The sequence below is a fragment of the Phasianus colchicus genome, chromosome 8 (genome assembly GCF_987193195.1).
Source record: "Phasianus colchicus chromosome 8, bPhaCol1.hap1.1, whole genome shotgun sequence".
Lineage (NCBI taxonomy): Eukaryota > Metazoa > Chordata > Aves > Galliformes > Phasianidae > Phasianus > Phasianus colchicus.
This window is the reverse complement of record NC_143443.1, coordinates 3929000-3948858: the sequence shown is the minus strand read 5'-3', so window position 1 is coordinate 3948858 and position 19859 is coordinate 3929000. Positions and strand designations below refer to the sequence as shown.

General features: G+C 38.0%; 1 protein-coding gene across 1 annotated transcript in view; it reads right to left on the bottom strand.

Annotated features, from left to right (window-relative positions):
* RET (ret proto-oncogene) overlaps positions 1 to 19859 on the bottom strand; it is a 79812-nt gene that overhangs the window by 15018 nt on the left and 44935 nt on the right. The window contains exons 5-13 of the mRNA XM_090144740.1: positions 18048 to 18249; positions 17420 to 17619; positions 11893 to 12151; positions 10828 to 10953; positions 10328 to 10438; positions 7090 to 7209; positions 5268 to 5524; positions 3947 to 4094; positions 145 to 252 (exon numbers count right to left, since the gene is read on the bottom strand). Of these exons, the coding sequence (XP_090000866.1) occupies positions 145 to 252; positions 3947 to 4094; positions 5268 to 5524; positions 7090 to 7209; positions 10328 to 10438; positions 10828 to 10953; positions 11893 to 12151; positions 17420 to 17619; positions 18048 to 18249 (1531 nt within the window). The remainder of the gene's footprint in view (positions 1 to 144; positions 253 to 3946; positions 4095 to 5267; positions 5525 to 7089; positions 7210 to 10327; positions 10439 to 10827; positions 10954 to 11892; positions 12152 to 17419; positions 17620 to 18047; positions 18250 to 19859) is intronic.

Below are 19859 nucleotides of genomic sequence, written 5' to 3'. Positions count from 1 at the left end.
AAAAGCTGTACTGAGCATCAATGTAATAGAAAAATACAGATTGTTAGGAGGACAACTGGTAGTACAATTGTTGACTTCAAGATAGCTTCAGATTCAAAATGAATACTGAAGTTTTCATCCAAATAATGAGCCTCTAATATTTACCATCTTGACTGCAGGCTCCGTAAAGTTTGATGACATGAGGATGGTTCACCTGTTTCAAAAGGTTGAACTCTGAAAGCAGATCTCGCAGCTCGCTCTGGGAAGCATTTTCTGCAAAAGATGTCCAAAAACATAGCTGTGTTTAGGAAAGCATTATCCTGAAGTTCCCTACATACCACCTGAAGCATGAGCATCAGGTTTTTTTTCCAGCCATTTCTCCTAGAATTACTAAGAATTTAGAAAATTCATTGTCCTGCAGTTGTTCATATCAGAACCAGGTGAATAGGACACTGCTGTGCTGGGTGACATGCAGTCATCACCACTCCCATCCAATACAAATGACTACATCAAGAGAAGGTCATCCCACAATCAGGACCAGCGTCTTTAACATCTTGCAGATGCAACGAAGTTATTACAAACCAAAGCAAATTTCTAGAGTGAATCAAAGCAAATGAAGATTCAGAAGAATACAAAAGCCAAAATTTTGTGCTGACTGAACAGAAGACTTGCTCACTTATTTCGCTACAATATACAACCCTTATCTTTCTAGACAGATTTTCTGATGGAATAAAACTCTACCTACCCACTGGCTTACAGTTGCAGCATATATCCAGATTTTGGAGTTCAGAAGCTAAATGAATGGCTCAGATTGATTTTAGAGGGAATCACGTATGCAGACTTTGCTGATGTCAATGGCAACATGCATGTGTGACAACATGCATGCTTTCTTAGCCTTTCAAGCATTTTATTTTTGCAGAATTCTTCATACAATCTTCGAACACTGAGTTTTGAAGGAAATATTATTCAAAAAGACATCACAGGTCAGTGATTTCCCTTTGTCTGCTTCATCTTTAATGTCGTTGTCACACTGAATCTCCCTGTATCACTCTTACAGAGTGTCATTATTGGGCAGCTTACAGTCACATACTCACACTTACTTAATGTTAATAAAAACCAAAGTCAGTTTATGATCTTTGTTACCAAAGTGTATTTTTTACCATAGAGTCATTAAGTACCAAAGGACCCACTTACATATCCATTGAAAGTGCTAATAGTTCTCCCAATTTTTTATTCTGTTCTTCTCTATATCTGTGTATCAGCATCCGTCTGCTATATATTGTCTATACAACATTCTCTCTCTATACTGTCTGCATACAATTATAGATAGATAGATAGATACAATCATATCACAGAACTGTCTGAGTTGGAATGGACCATTCAAGGTCATCTAGTCCAACTTCCCTGCAATGAACAGGGTTACCTACAGCTACATCAGGTTGTTAGAGTACTGTCCAGCCTGACCCTGAATGTCTCCAGGGACTTAGAGAGACTCTCCACTCTCTTACTTCAAAGCACCTTAGTCAGGGAGTGTTAGTATTTGATAGTTGCTCACTACCGATAACGAGTACAAAAAGTACTCATTTATCTAAACCAAAACTGAATAATATGAACTCAATGTCTCTGAAAATATTAGGTTTGTCTAGTCTTGTGTAACGTGCAAGTAAAGACCAAATTTCTCTGGGGCCCTTGTTTGCCTGTCTTCTGAAAAACAACCTTCTAGAGTGCACAAATGGAGATAATTAGCTCTAAAGCTCTGTGCCACGTGTTTTTAGCAAATAGTAAATGATATCTATTTGCTTGTTGATTGGCATCATCCACTTGAATTTTCTCTTGATGAGGACTTTCATATCATACAGGATTCATATGCACCAAGTGATAGAAATGGCCTGAAAGAAATCTTGCTCTGTTCCTTTTAGCCTCCATCCATAGGTCCAAATCTCAACTAATTCCTTACAGTTCCCCTTTCCCTGCCCAGAGCATTGCACAAAGTTCACAAAGTTGGAAAAGTCCTACCCTAACCACACAGATCAGGAAGGAGACATATTTTATGCAATAAGCAGGAGGTCTTCTCTACTGACTTACTGATAAAAGATCAAACAACACGGAGTCCCTAATGCTAGGCTGAATAACCCTCTGCATATGAGGATGAAGCTAGTTCTGTTGTATATAACAGGGAAAGGATGGATGATGTTGGCCTGATCCAAAATAACCATCCTTTATTCCTGGCAGCATTTTGTAGAGTGCCTGGGACTAATGCAATCTTCCTTATGCTTGACTAAAGTTAAAACAATAAAAGATAAATATTTCCAGCAATGCCAAATGTTCTCTGCAATAAAGCAGGAAAACGAAATTTCAAGCGACTATGTGCAAAGTAATTTACATTACAAAGGGATTCATTAGAGCCTGAAGCGTTACTGTAAATGTCAGATCAGTTTATTTAAATAAGGTGCTTAAAATAAAGGGCTACTCCTTCCTACTGTCAGTTCTGCACTTAATAGCTGGGGAAAGCTGAATGTTAAATCATCTGCAAGTAAAAGGAATGTTTTTACCACTGTGTCTTGGAATCTTAACTCAGTCCCACGTTGCTGATGACAATGCGCTGGGAAATCAGTGATACTCAGTGCACAAGTGAATATGAAATGACATAATGCCTAAGAAAAACCCACTTAGAACAATACACAGGTTGTTACCTGAACACTGCAGGAACTGCTCGACTGGTCTTCTATTCTGAACAGACTTAGATCTATATTTTATACATACAATCTATCTCCTTGGAATGTAGGAAGGTGCTTCACAATGCATTTACTCCTGTGGTAAAATGATGGAATATGCAGCATCTTTGCTCTCAAGCAGCAGAAGATGGATTTTTTAAAAAAGACTTGTATGTACATTCAGCTTGAGCTAGCTGCCCAGCTAAAGGCATTGTCTTGTATCCATAAGCCTTTCTGAAGGTTCTTATTTTCCATTTTTGTCCCATATTCCTAAGTGCCTGTTGTATATGGACTATATGCATTTATATTTTTAGTACACCAAACCACAGAAAAGGACACAGCTTTAGTATCCATTTCAGCCCTTTGTCTCTGATGAATAAACGACAAGGGAACAAGTTTAAGCATTTCCACTGACCTCCTTCATCATCATTTCTTATCTAGCAATGCTGGCATTAGAAAACAGGCCCAGGGGTGGCAAAAGCTGTGGTTTACATGCCATGGATTCAGCTTCTACCTGCAAAGCACAGTAATACTGGAGACTTCCCACTTCAGAGACCAAACAAACAAAATATATTCTTAATGTTTTTATTTCAAAGTAATTTTTTTTATATGGGAAAGGAATAGGTATAAGTGGGGCTGAAAACTACTACAAAGAGACAGAGACAAGAGCTCAATGTCTCACACTGTTATCTCAGCATAAACCTAGGCATACATTTTTTCCAAGCTTTAAAGTTTTATGAAGACACCAGAAGAAAGCACAAGGCTATTAAGTCTGGGTATGGAGATTCACCTAGTAGTTGAAAAGTAGTTCAGAAAGTAGACAGAATTCTCAATGAGAAAAGTAAGTAACTTAATAGGCCTGTTATTTCTCTTGCCAGGATTATAACGTGATTTATTTTAAAAACTCTGCTAAAGAAAACTATATAGAGGAAAAAGAAAGTCAGAAAGCATTAGCAAACCTTTGCTATATTTCTAGTCATGCGTAACAAAATTAAACACATTTGCTCCGTTGAGACAGAGAGCCATTGAACATCATGAATTAAAACTGATTGTGGATATCACTTCTTTGGATCAGTGTGATGCTAGGTCCCCTGAATTCAGAAATTTGTCAGAATAAACATCTTCTGGAAGAAATGGAGGCTATGGCACCAGTTGTTCGTAGCTGACCTTTTACTTTCATACTAGCCCATTTTAAAATCAATGCAGGGGTTGCAGCAGTTTTCCAATAATTTCAGAAGCAGGGGGGAAGGTACCTTTTAGCATTTTCACTGCCACAGTAGTATAGCCAGCTCTTCCCTTGAGCCTGAAAGCTGTTGCCTTGACAACCTTTCCGAATTCTCCTTCTCCAAGAGTCTTGCCTAGAACCAGGTTCTTCCGAGGGAATTCCCACTTTGGATCTTCCTGCAGGAAAGAAAGGGAACCCTGTAAGAATGGATCAAAACAGGAATGTCTAGGGACACCAGAATGTTCAACAGGAAATGTTTCTTCAGGAGTAGGTGTGCTTTGGTGTACACTTTTGGTTGGTCTTTGTTATTAATGAGTGCACTGCTCTGAAAATTTCTGAACCTCTAAGCATTTTGCAAATGTTTTACCATTATCTTGAAATGACATCCCTGTGGATAATAGATTATATTTAAAAGGCTTGGAAAGTGGTTACAAATGAAACCAAGTGATGAAGAGTAAATGTTTGCTTTCAGAATAACTATGAATAAGTGATCTTAGACTTCAGAGAGAAGTTAATCAATTTTACTTGCAGAATAAGGCAGAATAAAGTTGGTTAGACACAACAGTCCTCCTCTTAGGAAATGAGTATTACTGAGCTCTACATTTGCAAAATGGTGACAGATGTGCACACCAGATTAGACAGTAAACAGAGTACAAAGGCTGTGAAGACCTCAGCATAAACCTCCAAACAGATCTGATGTTGTCACACAGCATATTAATATGGCAGTGTTTCTCTACTGCATTAGTACATGAAAATGCACCAGCTGAAAGTGATTTACCAACACAGAAGAAGCCAGAGAAAAGATAATGAAATAAAGATGTGACTGTTTGACTGGACAAAGATTCTTAAAGTGTGGGTAAGATTCCCATGCCAACTGATTCCTACAGAATATAGGTATATATAAGATAATCAAAACCAGATCTCAACCTTTTTTCTCCCTAATCTCATCCTTGCTGTGACACTATGGCTCATCACACAGATTATAAACCCACTGATTACTAGCTTACATTGAGATTATTATTTTAACCATGTTACATTAAATGTAACAATTTAAACAATTATATTACTTTAACAACGTCAAATTACGTTCATTTTAAAAAGTGGCTCAAATTGTAACTAATGATGTTGTATTAAAGCATATAAAAAACAGAAGACCATACTTTCCTTGCGCAGTAAATTATATGGTGTATTCAATTACTGTCCTCAGTTCCATCCACGTGCTCATCACTTCTGTTTCAGTTAGCTAAGTTCGATGTTTCTCTTAGCAGAATGCATTTCCATTTGTGCACATCTAAGCACCATTCTTTGTGGACAAGGCAGATATGTGTGTAAAATGAAATCTGGCTTACCGGTATCTTAAAGGTGTCTACAGACACCTGGTTCTCCATGGAGTCTAAAGAAGGCCGACGGACGTTAGTAGAAGAATAACTGATGGGATACGATTGGGCTGGGCGCCGGAATGTCATTTCTGCAGAGGCAATAGGTGGTTTTGGAGAATTCTTGTGGTAGCGATGGATGAAATAGGAAGAAAGCAGCACCGAGATGATGAAGGACAACAGCACTGCCCCCGCTATCACAGTCTTGCACACTTCATCACAAAATTGCTCTGTGGACCAAGAACAATGTATTAGAAGTTCGCTTGCTGTTTCCAAGTTTTGATTTGGCAGATGAAGCGGCACACACAGGTACAACGGAAAAAGAACTCAAAGTCATTTAAAAAGTTGAAGGAAAATCTGACAGGTTTTCCTCAAAAAGTTTGAAAATATACCCATTGCAGCTATATATTTTTTTATTATTATTACTTTGGATACCAGTAGGGAATTGAATGCTTAACTGCTTGTGTAAAATGTCAGGATAGCTAGCTTGATTCCATATTCCTTGCTTTGTAGATGCAGCTACTGTTAAGACTCTTCTTTAAGACCCAGCCTGCCATACACTGATCTTCTGACACTACTCAGATGCCTGTAGACACATGACTGGATTTTGCTTGTGGACAAGAGCTTATGTTAGAACTATTCAGCAAAATAAGACCATCTTCAAATGTGAATTTTAATTCATTATTACGTCATTTGTTGGACATAAGAAAATACTTATCTTCATCTTTTCAGACTCTAAAGAAGGAGACAATATTTCTGCTTTGTATTTAACAAAATACTTTTTGTGGAAATACTCTTATGCTGCAAGTTTATATGTAATATGCATTATTTCCTCCACGTGTACTACCTGATCTTTTCCAGAAGCATTTTTGTCTTTCTTTGCAGGTAGGATATTTTTAAGCCTAAGTGCCCCTAAACATCACTCCTAGGGAGTTGTTTCATGCAGGAACTGAGAGATGCAGCACACTGTCCTTACATTGCTTTTCACCAGGAGACTGACCTCAGATACACAGATAACTTAGTAATGGTGTCTGGAAGCTGGACCTCCAAAACAAATGGGAACAGGCAAATCATTTTCTGCAACTGGGAGGGGAATAAAGGTGAAGATAAGGCCCCAAGGCTTCCTGTTTTATTTTAATGCCTATAGAAAAATTATTTATTATATCTTACCAGTTTAGTTACATAAATGCTAATAAGAAACATAAAACAATTTGCAATAATAAAACAAATTTAAAATAACACTATTTAATCCTCATTAATCTGTTTTGAGGAAACGTAAAGAGCTTTTACATTTAAACAAAGGATGATGTTCAAGTAATCCACTCCTTCTCCTCACACAATGGGTGTTGGCTATCTGACATTTTGAAGCTGAGATTGTCAGAAGTGATTAGGAGGCTGGAATTACTTGAAAGTAATAGAAGTCATTATTCTAATTCTCCTAGGTGTCTTTGCAAATATCAGGTGAGTCTTACTGAAATGCAAATACTGCAGGAGAGCAAAGGACGGCCAAGCTGTTCTTTATGGATAAAAAAAAGAATCTTGAGCGAAGGTCTGAAGTAACCTCACCCCTCTGCAGGTTTTCGGTCTCCATGCAGAAGTCAAGGTGCCTGTTCTGAATGGATTTCATATTACCAGTTTCTGAATAAAGATATTGCTGAATAGGATACTATGAAGAACCAGATATACTAATGCTTATTAACAAGTCCAGAAGTTTAGACTGTTGCATGTATACAGATGGGAGATAAAAAAAAAAAGAGGGAAAAAATAATATGGGCAAGAGCAGAGGACGACTTACCCTTGATATCATCTTTCTCACAATAACAGTTCTGTCTTGGGAAGCAGTAACAAATCCCATGTCCTGACTTAATTCCAAGATTTCCAGTGCCTTTCCCATGACCACCAATAATATTTCCATCTAATCAGAGACAGAAACAAGATTCTCACATGACATCAAATTAAAAATAAATAACAATTTTTAAAAAATAGCTCAAATTTTTCTACAGATTCATCCTAGCATGCATCTGTAAACTGACAGTGCAGCACAGGGCAATGATAAGAACAGGGATCTCTGAGCACTGCAGTAGATCTAAAATGCTGAAATTTCTCAGGTTCTGAAATGAGAAGATCTTGGGCTGCTCGAATCTCACCTGATTAGCTGTTATTGCCATTATGGAAGATTCTGGATTAAAATGTACATATAATAGAAATAAAATCATTATGTTTGCACTGTGTAGTTGAAATACATTCCTAATTTCATGTACGCCATAAAACGTTATGTGTAATCCCATTATTTAGTGCCAAACTTCCACCTCAAATGATGGTTTCATGGTCATTTGGACTTCATTTCCTCATAAAGCATTACAGTTCTGTATCACTCAAGTCTTTTACATTTTCAAATTCTCTCTAGTCTTTTTACTTGAGTTTCTCTCTACCATTGTCTTGGGTATTTTTTTCATGCTCGAGTTGCTGCACAGCCCAGTGTTATAGTGTAGTCAGCAGCCTACAGCCTTGAGTTTTGTTCCTGGTTCTGACGCCAATTTCATCTGACTTTGGGAAAGTCAGCACACTGTTCTGCATGTTGTTTGTTCCGTTATCAAATGGAGATAACAATACCTAATTACGCCTGTAAAATACCGTCATTCAGAAAGACCATCTAAACCTTAAAGGGATTCAGAAGTTGAATAAGATATATTCAATACAGTCGTATTCCTCCAAAACGTTTTCCTCCTGCCCACCTAATTTGATAGCAGAATGAATGACTCTTTTATATTCCTTTGAATGTTTAACATTCAAGGATAGGAAGATATTTTTGCCCAAAGGGAAGCAAACATCCTTCTTTATCTAATGTGAAAACAACAACTTGTATCCAAGCAAAACAGACAGATTTTGGTCATCTTTCCAAGAAGGCCACACCTATTAAATTATACCCAGCACAGTGTGGGTATGACTGAGTCACTGCTGAGTCACAAAACTTCTTGTTTAGAGCACTGTGGATGTTCCCAAAAATTCCAGCTTATGCCCTCACCAGTCAACTTTACTTATTATGATGAGATAATGAAATAAAGTTTCAGAAATAAAGTTTAGCCTCAGAAAAATCAGAGGACCTGAGGAAAGGGGAAAGCAGAGGATGAGTAGGTCCTATCCAAACTGTTCTTAAGCAAGGAATGTGAAGACAGTTGGTTTTATTTAAGCAGCAGGGAAAGAATGAACATGTTTCGAGGATAAACCCACAGTGAAAACATGGAGCTTCCTACATGTATTCCAGTGAGCCATAAATGTGTTTTTCACCAATTCACTGCTGGTAGGGAAATTCGAGAATTATCAGTGTTATTTTGAATTGTGTAGTGTTTTACTTACTCCTGTTTTACATCATCAGCTGTTTCCATTGCCCTGTGGTGGGAAAGAACTTTCCCTGCTTCATGACCATTCGGAAAAAGGAAAAACAGTAATTCTATCCCAAGCCATGTAGAAACTCCAGAAATTCAAGAAGTAAGAATACTAGTTGTCAGACACAACCAAAGGCAGAAACAAATTGCAGCTGAAAACAAAGGAAGGTAGAAGCCTCGAGACTTCATTTTCTTCCATTATCAGAAAGCCAAAGTTCAGAGAAACCCACAAAGATAAGCTGTGTCATGCAGCCGGCCCTGAAACAGTTACAGCAAAGAAGTGTGTTGTTCAGAATGCAGTTAAGTTGCCTTTATTTGATGGGCACAGTTCTGGCTGTTTCAGCTGAGTGCCCCTGAATGTAATATTCATAGCTTTAGAGTGTGTGAAAAAGCAACGTTGGGAATCAAGCACACAGCCATTATAATGTCAGATGAATTATAAAAACAAGTTTTTTAGCAACTGCATGTACTTAAAGAATATCCTTGATCTTAATGCATCTGGGGCTTTTCTATTTATTACTTGCCATTTCCAAAGAAATGCTCTCTGCCAGTAAAAGCTGATATAATGGCATTCCTGTACCTCTGAGCTCCCAAAACACTCTCATTTCTCCCTCAGTAAGTATATTGGTTTTGGGCACCATCCCAGGTTCTGAGTTGTACCAAATCCCATATAAAATTTTCCAATTCAGACATTAAAAAAGCATACACAACATCTTGAAAGCTTCCCTTACTTGCCCGCTTCTATTACCCAATAAGCCAGTATTTCTTTCAGGCTTCTGTCAAGCAAAGCGTCTGATGCTATAAATGTTGCATACTGTATGTCTTTGCACTACAGACCCTGGCACAGATATTTCCACTTTCAGAATGACAACTGATTCCTGTTATTACAAAAAAAAAAAAAAAAATTGTTTTCAGATGATTAGAGAACTTACTTGCATTTACTTCAACCATTTCTGCCACTTTAAAGATTGGGTTTTCTGCACTCTAATGCAATAATGTGATAAAAGTAATTTAAAATACACAATCACATTTCTTTTTTCATGTGGGAAAGACAGAGATAGCTGATTATTAATTTATTTTCATAGAGTAACTTAGGTTCTAGACTATGATAAAACAGCAGATCCTCAAAGGCTTCTTTTTAAAATATAAATTTGGAGCGTACAGTGCCATAGCCAAGAACCATTAAGATAGCTGTGTCTTTATCCATCAGTTAGATACCAGATGTTGTATAAAAAGATCCAATTAAAAGCAATCATCTCATAATAGATTTAAATTGCAATACAGTCTATTGTTTTGCTAGCCTTCGTATCTTCAGGGTGACTTGAGAACGTGAAGCTATGGGCAGCTATGAGAGCGAGTGAAATGCAGGCAGATGCGTTGAAGAAAAAACACACACATTTCAATTCTCCCTTCCTAAATGCTGCTCACGTGAACCTCTGCACGTAAGTTCAAAAGGTGTTAGCTGACTGGCTTCAAAATAACAAGATGAGTCCCCATAAACTTGACACTCTTGTATGATTCATATACAGATATAATAATGCAGAAATAAATATGTGCAACATGTAAAAGTATCTGATGTCACGAAAGTAGAACTTAATGAACAGTGAATTGTGACACAGAAAAGCCAATCCTAAACCATTTCCATACTTGTGCAGTCCTGGGGGCAAATAGCTGGATCTTTGCTCTCCACGATATCACAGGTGCCATCTGGACAAGTCTTGATACTTGGGGTGCACGTGGAATAGTTTGTGGTGATTCCTATTAACAGAAAAACAGACAACTGCATAAACGCCACAAATACATCTTTCAAATCCAACTGATGGTTGCAGAGCTTTCAGTTGTCCATTCCAGTTAAACTGACACAAATCCAGTCTGTAGTCTAGCACCTCGTGTTGTATCTATCATGTTCCATCCACCAGAAAGAAGGGCAAGGACCATGCCAAACGAACATGGAATCCTACATGGAATGAATGTTCCATTTGGATATTATGTTTTACAGGGGATTTTTGTTTGCTTATTTTTACCACAGCTTCTGGGAAGCTCACTATGCCATGTTGTCCATCTAGAATAAATCAGTTTATATCCATGGAAGTCAAAAGCACGGTTATATCTTAAGAAGAACTGGACTTCATACAACAGATACATACCTTTTCCACTCCCCTGTCTCCACTGGCATCTTCCTGTTAGCACTCCCAGGCCACCACACTCTTCACATTCTGCAAGGTGCTTGCTCATAGCACAAGAGTCGGGGCAGTCCTCTTCTTTTTTAAAAACTGTTGGGAAGAGTGCTTGCTGTCAAATCAGTACAAGGAAAATGAATACACGAGCAAGTTAGATCAAATCTTACGGGAAATTCCTTTCTTTGGGGCAGACAGGAAGAAAGGAATGATGAGGAAAGAGAGGAGAAAGTGAATGCTGACCAAAGTATCAATCAGTTTATGTAACACTTAAAAATCCAGGTGTTACTCTTCTATGAAATTCAACAGTAAGATCATGATAGCACGGTCAGTGCTTGATGGCACACTGTCAATGCCCAGGACTGTAAAAATATGCACCTTGGTTACAGGAAAATGGGGACTGTAAGTGCTTAAAGCTTCATAAAAAACTTTCGTCTAAGTGAAAATGTTTTATACTGGGGAATAATAAGCAGGAGCCCAAGAGCAACGCTTTCAAATGTGTGATTTCTGACAGCACAAGGTTCTCACAAAAAGTCCTCTGCAGGCCTTTTTTTTCCTTCTCCCTAAACTCATTCACTCTTGCTACAGGAGTTATGATATGAAACAAGGAAAATGCAGAAATTATCAGGTAGTTTTTTTTAAGTTTCTACATACAGTTAATTATTGTTTGGAGGGAAATGACATGTTTTCAGTGTAACCATCTTCTGCTATGGCTGTTACAGAATGTTTCTAACACACTCTACCCTAACAACCATTTCATTAAAATTAATGAAATTGCTACATGAATGTTAAGCAAAATTTAAAAATATATACATCAAAATGGTAGGGGAAAGTAGGGAGAGAGACAAATAAATCCAGTTAGGCCAGAGAATTGTGACTTCATACGATGATGAACATTAGGAATCACACATGATGCACCACTTTGCATGCATTAGTTCTTGAGACAAATATCTGTTGCAGCTGGGTCTGAATCAAAACACCGAATAAAAACAAATTTTGCCATCTTTATCTTGTAGCTCAGGCTCAGGTACTTACCAGTTCCTTCTAATACAACAGTGAGAAGGGTTTTGGTATGTTTCCTGCTCTGCTTGTCTGTAGCTTGAACAGTGTATTGTATTTCTTTGCATTCGGGTCTAAGTAGCACAGAGGAATCGTTCACATAAATGCTTCCATATTTGTCTTCTCGGCCTTGAAGTATGCCAACAGCATAGCAGCTGACATTGGGGGACAGCAACTTGTAGGTGATGTTCACACCACGGAATTTCATACAGTTCTCGATGCAGATCTTTCCTATCTAGGCTCAAACACCAACAAAGTAGTCATAGACAACAGAAACAAAACCAAACATCAGAAATAGTCTGTGCTTTACAAAAATCCCTAAAAGAAAGCAAAGAACACTTCACGGCGCACAGTTCAGCATTTAATTTGTTTTTAACATCAATGCAGTACCTGAATCACAGAATCATCTAGGAAGGGGAAAAGACATCAAGTTCATCAAGTCCAACGATAAACGTGACATACTGAATCCTCTGAGTAAAACATCTTCCGTAGTGCTGCTTCCACACATCTCTTAAATACCTCCAGGGATGGGGACTCCACCAGCCTGTTCCAATGTTTAACCACCCTCTCTTCTTTTTGATGGCCAATCTAAACCTCCTCTGGCGTGACCTGAGACTGTTTCCTTGCATCCAGTAGTTTATCACCCGAGAAAAGAGACTGACAACTTCCTCTCAGCAATATTTCAGGCAGTTCTGAAGAGACGTCGTATCTCTCCTCAGCCTCCTCCAGACTAAACAGCCCCAGTTCCCTCAGTCATTCCCTGTAAGTCTTGTATCCTAGAACTCTTCACCAGCTTCACTGCTCATCCCTGCACTTGCTTGAGCAACAGCTTGTCGTGAGGGGCCCAAAACTGAACACAGCACTTGAGGAGCAGTCTCATCAATGCTGTAAAGTACAATCACTTCCCTAGTCCTACTGGCCATGCTATTCCTGATTCAGGCCAAGAAGTACACCTATCCAAGCCATGAGCAGCAAGAGTCTCCAAGAGAATACTGTGTGAAACAGCACTGAACACCTCATCTGCTGAGCTAATCCTTCAAATGCGGTTTATACAAGTCCTTCAAAAGCGATTCATTCTCAGTAGGAAAGTGGGGTAAAGGACTACCCATTGTCTTTTGAGTAGCAGTGGTACCAACAAAAGCCTTGGCAAAGAGATGCGATGATATTCGGTGCCTGCTGCTGGTGGTAGGCAATGTTCAGAGATAGCATAACCCTGTGATTTGGGAAAGTCTGGGTTCAGTCCCTGCTCTGCCCCAGGCTGATCTGTGAGAAAAGCTCATATTTCCCTGAGAAAGCAAACACTTCAGTGTGAACAAAGCTGAGAGTTTTCTCAAATAAGACAGAAATAGAAATTGCTAATGCGTAGGTTTTGTAATACTACAGTCAAAAGTTTCTGGCTAGCAGAGTTTTATGAAAGCCTTAAAAGGAATAAGAACCTCATTCTTTCCCCTTTGAATTTTTTTAAACATATTCATCTAAAAATGAAAATATGCGGATTTGCCATATTTGATTTTCTGCCTGCCAGAATATGTATGCTAAAGCAGTCTTCAATCCCAAACAATTCATCTAAGAAGCACTGGAATGTAAAACCCTGTCTCCAGTCCAGCTCCTATAGGAACTGATCCAAAGCTCACTTTGGTTTTTCCATTTACTAGAGTGGGATTCGGAACAGATCCAGATAAATCGGCTTTCCTTGCAGGAAAAACCACAATGCGAAGGGTGGGGTATTATTTAAGAGAACTCTGTGATGAATTCTTTTCAAAAGCTTTGGTTAAGATATGTTTTCAAGTACCACTACAGCTGGTAAAAAAGCTTATGTCTACATCTTGGCTTCAGTATTTTTATTAAAGAATGTAAAAAAAAAACTATTTCTTTTTTTACTAATACATTTTCCTGTGAAACTGGACTATTTAAAGTCAGAGAGGATGCTCTTGAAATCCTAGAAGCATATAGGACAATCCTACTTAATCTCATGTTCCCATTCATACTACTGACTGGTCACTTGGCAGCATGTGTTGGGTTTTGTTTTTTCTCTTTAGTGGCAGTGATGGTAGCGTACAAAGACTATTAAAGGAATCAGAAGCTGGGCTGTTTCTGGTAGTTCGCTTCCGTGCTGTCTCCTCCCTACATCATGCTGGGACTGGCAGGAAGAAAAAGACAAGACTGAAACTGTTCATAAAATCTGTCTAGACACAACGTCTAGACAGGTCCCATCCAGGACCACATCATCTCAGTTTTGAAGTTGCATTGCTACTGGCAATGTGTATTGCAACTGGTGCTGTGATGCTTTCATGGTGCAGTAGGAGAAGATAGTGATGTACCACGGTATTAGCGCTCATATTGACCACATTAAAACTCTCTTTTCTTGCTACCTGTCATCATTTCTTTGTACAGGCACTCTCTTTTGACCAGAGACCACATAAAGATGAGGGTATTGAAGAGCAGAATGTCCTTACTGTAGAGCACGGACCAGTATTGCTTTCTTTCTATCACTTCAGGAGAAGCAAAAAACGCCCTAGTCAACAATTTTCTATGGCAAATATGGGTTTTCCCTTCTTGCCTTGTTCCATGAGGGAAAGCTCAAACTTATAACCTTGCTCTGCCCTGCAGGTTCTGGATCTCAAACGCAGCAGGGCTTCGCCCCATGGAAAGAAAGTAGACGCAGACAACTCATCTTTTTTGTGAGGAAGGTAGAAAATAGCCTGATAATCAGGGTTACCATTGAAATACAGTAGAGGTATCTACAAAGACGCATTTTGTAAGACACCCAATAGTTAATGCAGAAATATCATTAGCAGAAATAGGAACAGAAAAAAATCCATCTTTTGAGCTCCAGAGTTTAATAAAGTCTGGATAATGATAACGTTCCTCTTCACTGAATTCCAAGGACATTCAGGCATATAAGCTCTTTCAAAATCTCACCCTATATTATTCATCTTTTATCTCAGTAAATGTCAATAGGGCTTTAAGTTCTTTGATAAGTTAAATGCCAGTGGGCAAGCCTGTACCATCAGGCCATGCCTCTGTTATTCAATTCATTTAGCTGCTCAGATAGACAAATGGCATCAGCCCAGCAGTTAATCATTTCTTCACGCTCTTGTGTTTTCCTTAGGGCAAGAGACAGTTCAGCCTTCATATTGATTTGGCTCGGTACTTTTCCTCACTGCTCTGGCACATCATGGCTAATTATGCAGACAACTTTAATAATCTGAAGTGCTGGGGAATAAATTGCTTATGTTGACTTGTTGCTCCAAACCTGATCACACTGGAAGTTCAAACACGGTCTCAGAAATATGTGGAAGATAGTCTAACCTATCAAAAAAATCATCGCCAGAGCCAGGATGAGTGAATTTTGATGGTCTAGAATCAGAACAAAACCTCTTTATGAATTTACATTTAGGCAACACAAAAAGAGATCTCTTCCCACAGACTTGCAGTTCATGTGAGAAACGATTTTTCCCTGCTACTACTGCCACCCAGTGAAACTGCACCATTACTGGAATGTGCTACTGCTCCCAAAAACCCTAACATTCCTTTCCAAATGTATGACTATACCAACAAAACACACGAAAAATTATAGCTTTCAAATGCTAATTTGTTTCAGTTATGCCATTCTGGAACTGACAAACTATATACTGTCAGATTTTAAACACACACATCAGAGCGTGCACAGATACAGATGGTTTAACCAAATTTAGTTTGGACAGTAGAGAATGAATTCAGTCATTCATAATAATATTGTAAACCTATACGTGTACGTAACGCCTGATTGTACATGAACACAAAAAATCAATTTTTATAGATTAATGTAAACCTAATAGGTTTCCCCACTTTTTACAGTTACAGTTGTATTGAAACATACATTCAAATACATCCTAGCATTTTTAGATGCTAAGGCCTATACTATGACTACCTTAAGCATCTTCATAGTTATTCCTTTTAGGTTAAAAACCACTGATTTCATGCCGTCTCTAGGCAATACTTTTCTACACTACTGAGAATAAATCATTCACAATCTAGTGCTACCAAAAATACCCCAAATTTAACAGTGCAAGTATTGTGATAGTTCAAAAAGCACAGAATATGCTCTCGAGCTTCTAACAGACCACAAAGTTTAAAGCTGCTGTAAGGAAGGAATCACAAAATACTCTACAGCAATCCTTTTCCTAAGAAGCCTGCTATGTGAACACACTTGGAATCTTTTCTATGTTTAGGCTCTGCTGTGCAGTCTAGGGTTAAAATGCCCCATGACTAAGCAGCAGCATTTTTATTGGTTGTGTAAGGCCTGTTCTATACTCTCAAGAGCTATCAGATCATAGTGCCTTTCATCAGATTAAGTATATAAACATGAATTATACTCAACTTTCCTTTCTTTTTACAACCAGAGTGTTAATGATGAATAAAACTGAATTCTTCCTTAGAAGACACCTAATGAACTGTTTTTCTCTGCACTTGGGATGATCATATTTTAGCTTCAGTCCCTCTCGGTGCAAATACACTAGTAGCATTACAGCTTTATTTAGTTATGAGAGATACTTTTCAGCAGCTCCCCCAAAATGGCCCTCATTGATGTTTTTAATAATCACTTTCATAACACTACCTGTATCGAACTGCTTCCTTATTAATTACATGTTCCACAGCAATTACATTGCAATTTTCTCATGATTAATGTCAACCTGTTAGGAGGTGTTTCTGGAAGGCAATATTAATAGCAGTGGCGGTGATTAAACTAAATTGAAGGTTAAATTAGGAAACACATTAATTACGAACTAGCCATTATGGAGAGAAAAGATATTAACATACTGGAAAATGTAGAGCTGGGAATCCAATAGGTAAGGCAAACATTTTTTTGCTGTTGATATTTTTCCAGTTATTTCTGCATAAGCCAGTAATGGTTGCAAGTTCCTCCGAATATAATACACGCTTCTATTTCTGCTTATTAATGTTTCCACAGATAGTTTCTATTCTGCTATTATGCCATGCAAGAGCTATGGTCCAGTCAAGCCGATATCCACCATGTCAATATCCAGCAGCTGTCACGTTTTTCATTGATTCTACTTAAAATAGCTACAGTCAATGCTTTAACCACACGCCATTGGGAGAACATGTTTATGTGCCAACTCTGGAAGAATTTCTGAAAGCTTTGTGTAAGGAAAAAAAAAAAAAAAAAAAAAGTAGAAATGAGCTCAAGTGTTCCACAGCGGGAGATAGAAATGAGCATGTAATTGCTGAAAATAAACAATTAGGAGTGAAATAGCAACGATTATGCCAGGATAGCCAAATCACCGAGGAAAAAACGAGAAGCAGTTTTGAAATATTCGTATTTCATATCTCGTATGCAATTTCAGAGTGTACCTTGAAACACAGATAGCTAAACTTCACGTGCATACAAATTAGAGTCAGTATCAACAAACAGAATTTAGATTACCCACATTTCACTCCCGTGCTCTATACACTGGCTCGGTTTCTAACAGAAGGAAGGCATAATTAACTCAGGTCTTACTTGTGCAAAACGTTGAGCGTTTCGGTTTACTGTGAAGCGATAAGTTGTGTTTGGAAACTGAATGCTGACAGGGAGGATGGAGACATTGAAATGAAGCATCACTGATCTTTCTGGGCCATTAAATTCTGTGTCGTTCACCAGAACATCCAACTGGAAGGAACGATGCTCTGTGACTGAAATACTTTTATTCAGTACCAGTTCTGCAAGAGAAAAGATCAGCCTGTTACAGACCCACATTATCTCAGAATGTGCTTTTTGATACTGCACTTCCCAAATTAAAAACATCAAAGCTATTGCTAACAGGAAACAAAAGCAGGTAGAAATATGCTCCTACGGATTTATGCTCCGTACTACTCAAGAGGTTTGAAGAGGTATGATGAGGTGATCTTTCCTTCAGACCCTGCTGAAAAGCCTACGATCACAACCTCTTGCTTCTCTGTACATGAACTTCATGCCATATTTTCTCTATCACAGAGATGCATCATATTTTTTCAGAACAGGTTTAAAGCTCAGTGTTTTGCTTTACTTAAAATCCCTCAGCTTTCTTTGGCTTAATATTTACAAAATGCTTGGAAGAATTGAATAGCAGCTGTCGAGTAACTTTTTTATTCGAAGAAAGAGACCTTACTGTATTCATGTTGAGTTCCCCTCACTTGGCTGCCATTTGGGCTGAAGTGGATCTCTTCAAAAATGTGCTCCACTCGAAATGTTTCATTTATCCATGGATCGTCAGTAATTATTGTTCCTGTGTATTTCTTTCTGCTGCTTTCAAGGGGATAAATAGGCGTGGTGTCCGCATCATACACAGTTAGCGTTGCAAGGACAGTTCCCTGGAAGGAAATCAGAAATGACATTGCTGAATGATCTTGAATTTTTTTTCCTTTGACATACATTTAGGAGATTAAAATTGATCATATAAAACCTTACTCAGGTTCACTCTTACATTCAAATCCATTTTAAGGTTCAGGATACCACTATTACTAACTTTTATGTTGTTCTTCTTCCAGGAAATACGTAGGAACATTTTATTACAGCAGGTTAGTATTCACAGCTACTTCCAAAGCTCAAGGAGGGACACCTTATCTGGTCTCAGTGTTAGTTTTTTGGATACAGCAATCTCCACTTAATCCAGTTCAAAGATTGGCACTTGGGTGAATTAGTGAGGAGCCACAAGCAAGCTTCAAAATGCACAGTTTCCAGCTTGTGCAACTAGGAGTATTCAATCCACTTACTCATTTTTTTAGTTTTTTTTTTAATATTTTTTATTAACCGATTAAGCACCTTTCCAAACAAATATTTAATGATGCAGAGAATGGCAAGCTTCCTGTTAAGAAAAAAACAACCAACCAACCATCAACAAATAACTGTAAATGACACCTTGGCAATCTTCTGTTCAACTCGATTTTGGTTTGATCATTACAACTAGAGAGAGAGTATCAGGTAATGCAAAAGGGCTCTGGTTTGTGCTTGGCATCAATTCCAGTACTTCAGAGCTCCCGGTCTTACAAGCATGTTCAAATAAAACTGAGGAATACACATGCTACAGACATCAGTCTCAGAGAATCCTTAACTGCTTATGTAGAGGTGAGAAAGTGTTAGATGGCTCAAAAGAAAGACAGCAGACACCAAGGTAGTGGTGAAAAATACATTGCCATATAATTATTTCAGTCTGCATCTAAAATACAATGCCAAACATTTGAGGTAGGAAGTGAGTGCACACATACATCTATATTTATAAATAAATCTCAAGAACAGTGTATCATATTTTAGATTTAATATTTAATCAATGTCATTCTACAGTACTACTTACAGAGTAGGCAGATAATACATGCAATTAAAAGACAAGGAAATAAAGTCACACTCATCAAACTTACTACCTGAAATGACAGAAATGGCTTGAGTTGTCTGTCTTCTGTTTAATCAACTAGATTGCATTTTCTACCTGGACATCGAATCCACATAGCTTTTAATACTTTTCTTAGCAATTCTGTAGTTTGAGGCTTATTTAGTTAATAGAAAACATTGAAAGTTTTTGAATATAATGTTTTTTTTCCACTGCAAATTGACAGTGAAACAGTATATTCTGAACACTTTTCAGGCACATAATTTCAGAGATGTTATACTACTTTATAAAATAGTTTAACGATAATTTCCCTTTTTCTCATCCAGAGAAAAGTAAAACTCACAAATCCTGAAGTTCTCAAAAGCAAACAGGAGTTGCTTTATGACCAGACAAACGTCATACGTTCGTGGGCATCTTGTAAGTGCTTGTTCTAGTCTGGAGGTGGCAGCAAACTCCTAAAATCATTCTTTTCTCATTCAAACTTAAGCAAAACATACTCTGAATGGAAATTTGACTGCAAAACGAGGCTGCTGTTATGGATTAGAAATCCTCTCATGAAATACGCATCGCTTAGGCCGATAAAGAAATTCCTTATGT